Source organism: Priapulus caudatus, unplaced genomic scaffold (assembly GCF_000485595.1).
Source record: "Priapulus caudatus unplaced genomic scaffold, Priapulus_caudatus-5.0.1 Scaffold605, whole genome shotgun sequence".
NCBI classification, from domain to species: domain Eukaryota; kingdom Metazoa; phylum Priapulida; class Priapulimorpha; order Priapulimorphida; family Priapulidae; genus Priapulus; species Priapulus caudatus.
This window is the reverse complement of record NW_014577666.1, coordinates 157,879-163,616: the sequence shown is the minus strand read 5'-3', so window position 1 is coordinate 163,616 and position 5,738 is coordinate 157,879. Positions and strand designations below refer to the sequence as shown.

The 5,738-nt window shown below is 44.0% G+C and overlaps 2 protein-coding genes across 2 annotated transcripts in view; both read left to right on the top strand.

Annotated features, from left to right (window-relative positions):
* Positions 1 to 1,348, top strand: part of LOC106812061 (molybdate-anion transporter-like) — a 25,979-nt gene extending 24,631 nt beyond the window's left edge. Inside the window, exons 14-15 of the mRNA XM_014815825.1 lie at positions 670 to 780; positions 1,296 to 1,348. Of these exons, the coding sequence (XP_014671311.1) occupies positions 670 to 780; positions 1,296 to 1,348 (164 nt within the window). The remainder of the gene's footprint in view (positions 1 to 669; positions 781 to 1,295) is intronic.
* LOC106812072 (cyclic AMP-responsive element-binding protein 3-like protein 2) overlaps positions 1 to 5,738 on the top strand; it is a 32,039-nt gene that overhangs the window by 14,489 nt on the left and 11,812 nt on the right. Inside the window, exon 3 of the mRNA XM_014815841.1 lies at positions 670 to 780. The gene's annotated coding sequence lies outside the window, so the exon portion shown is untranslated. The remainder of the gene's footprint in view (positions 1 to 669; positions 781 to 5,738) is intronic.

The following is a 5,738-nucleotide window of genomic DNA, read 5'->3' as shown; positions in this document are numbered from 1 at the left end:
ATAATGCATATGCTGCGGTATGCTGGAAACACTTGCGGAAATTTCGAGTGGTTTACGGCACCTCGTCAGCCTCGTGTAAAGTTTACGTAAATTTTAGCTTGATGAATCGCACCTAAAACGACCTCGCTTGCGTACTTGGTACTAAATAACTGCGTTGATAAATCGCAACTAATTGCAACGTCGATTGCGTACCCCTGCTCGCGCAGAAAACGCATCTGAGTGGGTCTAATTTCAAAATTTTAGACCAGACCCCCCTTTCGCGTGCTCGCAAATTTTGGTTACGGTTAGACCCCCCCCCCCCGGTACAAATCCTGTACACGCCCCTGGTTTCGCCCCCCCCCTAAGAAAATACCCTGGCGCCGCCCCTGAATACATTTACATTTAATTAATAAGATCAGGGGTTAATAATGACAAATGTGCACACGTGAAGCGTGCGCAGAAGGGTGGGTTCGGGAGCTCTCTATCTCTTTTCTCTCTCCTTCCTCACTTTCTCTCTCATTTTATTATATGTGGCGTCAAAAAGTGGTAGTGCTCGAGCCCCTTTACCTCCCCCCCCTCCCCGTTCCACGGGCACTGTACTGTCACACGGCTTACACACGGCGAAGTTTTCATATAACGGAGTGCATTTGGTGTTATATTAGTTTGTAAAGGGTTGTTTGCATTTTTCAGAGCTGGATGTTGATCTTCCGTCATTCCCCCCACATCTACATGGCAAAATAAGGCGACAGGTCATCGCACATGGCAACAGAGCCCCCGAAATGGTCATTAAACAGGAGCCAGGTACTAAAACATTAATGATACCAGTGTATCATGTAGCACGTTAATTGTGACCTGCTGTTGATGAGCTATTTATGAGCAGCAAAGTCCAATGCATGGCATTGGAAAAACCCTTTGTTATCATTATGGCTAAGAGCTCACACGGTATTATCAAAAATCATGTTTCTTGATTGTATAGCTGCTGTAGTTGTCACAACTACTAGCTACTACAACAACTAAACACTGATGCAACTCGCCTACTTGGTGTTTAGTATGGTGCATATATTCACATCGTACTGGAAGTACAGGAGTGAGAGCCGCGCATCTAAAAATGAGAGAATGTAAGATTTCTCATTCATGTACCCCTGATCGTATCATGCATGACCTATCATTCCACACGGGTGTCAGTGACCTTCGGCTAGACTGGGGGAGTGACAGGTTAAGCAGATAAGAGGTTCTCATACCCACAGCTAGGTTGCTAAGAAAACCAGCTGAGGCCATGCAGTGCATGAGTTGTAAAGCTTCTTGTTATCCTTCAGGCGAAAGCAAAACTGTGACAGGAGTCTGTGTGATATTACATGGAGTGCCATAATATCAAGAGCTAATAATACGTATTATTAGCTCTTGATAATATAGACACATAGTCTATATTATGACTCTCCTGATGTTACTGCATATCTGTGTTTTCTGCCCCTCATTTCATCACTAACACTGTGTGTCGTGGTTACAGCCCTATAGACTGAAGGCCCGATAGACCGAAGGTTTATTCGAATACGCAGTTGCTACACGTCCGGAATCGGTCGCCTAGCCTCCAGGCTACGCATTCAGACATCCACTGATGCCGTATTCGAACGTGAATATGCCGCACATCCACCGATGCCACTATAAACCATATATATGCCCTAACCCTAACCCTAACCCTAACCCTAACCCTAACTCTAACCCTAACCCTTTGCAATATTCGGTCTATAGGGCTGACCCCGTGTGTCGTTACTCTATGTCTGTGCTCCCGGTCCCTCATTTCATGACTAACACAGCCAGTGGTCTGTGTTATGTGCCTGCATATATGTGCTGTCTGCCCTTTATTTCATTGCTAAATAACATGGACAGCAATCTGTGGGATGATCATGTACGTCTGGGGGCTCCATGCCCCTTCCTTCAGTGTGCATCCAAACTACAATCTTTAGAAGGCGGCCCTGTAGGGCTGCACTTCCTGCTTCTCTGTCCCGTTTGACTGTGATAAGGTTCTACTGGCATTCTAGTGAACAACGCGGTCAAAATACTCGTGTAGGATATCCGGATCCGGATTTATACAGGTGTGGATATCTTGCGGCTTCGGCAGTCAGTGGTTGTAGACATAAATAAATAGAGGGCGTGAATGAGTATCCTCACCATTATCACTAGAATCCTGTACAACTGCATAGACATGGGCGTGTGCATGTATGTTTATGATAAGGACGTCACGCAAACATCTGTGCCGCATGTCTAGTGCTTGTGGTTGAGTGTGAAATGTTGGTCTATATCCTATATGTTGTGAACAAACGGTGCTGTCCGTTAGTGCTAGTCAAATGCCTTTGGATCCGTTTAGGTGTTTTCCATATATATATGCAAAATTGCTTTATAACTCAGGCGGCTGTTTACAGAGTGCACAGCTGTAACAAGCATAAATTGTCGGCATGTCTATATCTTTCTATGCAGTACCATGGCGGATCTAGCGCCCCCCCCCCCTTCAGCCACTGACTAATGTTATGATACTAGTAAAATGGGGCCAAAAAAGTCAGTCTGCAGGCTGATAGAAACTAGGAATTTTCCCTGTGACTACACAGCTGCCTGAATTTTCCAGGTTGGAGGGGGGCGTGCCCCCGGACCACCCTATAGTACCGCGCGTGCACCTTCGGCACGCCCTCACTCAAATATCCCCCCCCCGTCTCCTGAAAGCTAGATATGCGCCCCTGTAGCTCTACCTACAGCTACAAACGGCACGATAATGTTATCTTCCCCCATATATGAAGGCATTATTCCAAACAACTTTACTATCTTTTACAAGTAATTTCTCATCTTACACATTATGTACAGTGCATGTGCCCAACAAGAATGGGTAGTACTTGACTCTGGCTACGAATTATATGATACGAATGCCATATTGATAGAATGAAACTGTACACGCACTGAAATATTCAATAGGCATCGGTTCACGTTATAAGTTATTAGAGTCGAATCCCGAATGTAAGTATACTGACGAGACAGATCATCCAACGAAATCTTACACATTTTTCGACGTGTGTATAGGCAGAGCAAGGCAGAGCGGGGCGATTATTTGGCCGGCTGCCAGTTGCAGGGAAAACCTGGTGATGTGGAAGTTTTGACGCTTGCACAATCCTGCTGGCAAATTAGACTGGCTCAATGTGCCTGTCCGTGTTCAATCTGAGCCTCTAACCAAGCTCATGTGATGCCTACGGCGACTTGTGGGGGCCAGTCCAATGGCAAATTGCAACCCCCACAGAAACGGCGGGCTCACTAAGTAATATATGAGTTAAAAAAAAAATCACTGGTTGGCAAGCTTCTGTGCATAATGCTAATTAAATCGTCATCATCAGCAGCAGCAACAGCAGCTAGAAGCGTCATTACTTGCGTGCGCCTCTGTATCATTGTCACTAGCTTTAGGTAACAGCTGCTATCTCACGATTTATGAGTACATGTACCTACGCAGGTATATAATACCTGTTGAGCGTCATATCTCACTATTGCTTACAATTATGCAAATGACAAATACTGAGTGGTTGAAACACACCCTGCTTGATATAGTCATATGGTGTAATATAAGGTAGCAGTTGGCGGCGAGTGATTCATAGCAATTGCATGTCTTGGGTTAGAACACAAAATGAAGTAATGTGTCTACAACTATAGCCCGCAAATACATATAAATCTGTAGTCAGTGTCTATGTGTTTTGTATGTCTTCTTTTCACGAATTTGTCTTTTGGGTCTGTAAAGGTCATAAATTATTGATTGATTATTAAAATATAATACATCAATCACCATATAGCTACCACAGTACATCATATCAAGAGCGTATAAAGAAGGTACATGTCGTGTTGGTGCATGTTTAGTTGGAAACTTGTTTGCAGTACTTTATAGTCGTACAAGTAATATTTGAACAGGTTAATTCAGCTCATCTGGCACGTTCAGTCTATTTGACAAGATATATTAAATTTGTTGTGGACACTTTTTCTGTAGATCTATATATTAATAATCTTCTGTCGACGTGTGCACGTGATTTTCTCCATGCATTAATTCTTCTGCATTATCAGCAATCATTGAGCACCTACCTACCCAATACCCATGCATAGAATAGCCAGTATCAGAGTCTGCCTTGCAGTGTGGAGGAAGATATGAATGTCACAAAGATGTTCCACTGTTTAATCAGCAGTGATACTGATTAAAGATAAGCCATTTACCAAAGTGTGGAGGGGGCAAATTTTGTTGGCTGTTTTTGTTTGTTTTTGTGTTTTTCAAATGGCTTTACAATCAGTGGCAGTGCAGATTATGCTATGTGTGTTTACGTGACATTTTATGTTTTCTACTGAGCTATATATGCACAGTAAATTTCTTTGTAAGTAATAGCTAGTAAAAATAGCTTTGCCACTGATAAATCAAGTCATCTCCCTGAGGTTTTAACCTGATTTGTAGTTAGTTGAGAAACTCTTCTCTTGCAGAAAGCCTACGCTTCACCCTCACACTTCTCCCGTCACTTTCACACTTGAAGCCATGGCATTTGCTTAACCTAATGTAAAATCTCTGTACACATTGTGGACAGCAATAATTTATAACAAATTGCATGTAGTCGCTAAATAATACAGACAGCTAGGTGATTGCTCAGGTGTGTACGCATGTGTGTGTGCGTGCATGCATGCATGTATGTATAATGTGTATGTATGTACTACCCGCTGTTCAGTTTGTGTTGATGTTGTCAGGCTGTGAGCTAGGAGGGCTAGCAATAAGTGGTAATAATTTGGTTGCTCTCAGTCTAAATTTTACATGACAGCTAGTTCCATCACTTTGGCCGATTGTCCCTTGAATAGCCCGAAACCCTGTGGATAATCAAATGAAATTTTGTCATTCATTGCAGCATAATAAATATGTTATAATGTATAACAGGTATTATGGTATCAAGATCTATAAGAGTCTTGGTGTAGTTTATGATTTAAAAAAAAAAGAGAAAAAGAAACTGGTTCGACGGGCCTGAAAGCTGTTGTTGTGCGGGGAGGGGGAAGATTCAGCCCGAATCCCAGCTCTTGCTAATTCTAATTATTAAAACCCTTTCACTGCGGGCTCAGACTGCGGGTCCCGGCCGCGTCTATTTTTTCCGTGCCACTAATGCGTAACGCTGTTTTATGGTGCCTTGTGACCCTAAACCTAAGGACGGGGATATTCGTCCGAGCAAAATATACACACAAGTACAAACAGTCAACCTAAACCAACCCTAACCGTAACACTAACTCTAAACCGACTCGGCTATCTTATATACGCGTGTCATAGTACCCAAATTAATCTATGGTGTATAACCTTTCGTAGTGATGCGCAACGATGCTCGGACGAATATCCACGTCGCTAACCCTAACTCTAACGCTAACCCATAGCGTTACGCATTAGTGCCGTTTACTAGCCGGGGGTGCTGGGGGTGCTGCAGCACCCCCTGTTTTTAGCTCATCTGACATAGTCAGATGCAGCTTGTAGAATCGCATGATCGTCTGTCCGTCCGTCCGTCCGTCCGTGCGAGCGTCCGTCCGTCCGTCTGCCGTCCGTCCGTCCGTCCGTCCGTCCGTCCGTCAACAGTTGGGCACAAATCTAAACGGCTCGACGTACGGTCACGATATTCGGGACGTGGGATGGGTAATCCGAAAACGAGTTGGGATGTCGAAGCTGGGGGTCAAAGGACAAAGGTCAAGAGGTGTAAAAGAAGGGGGAACATTCCCTCCTTAAC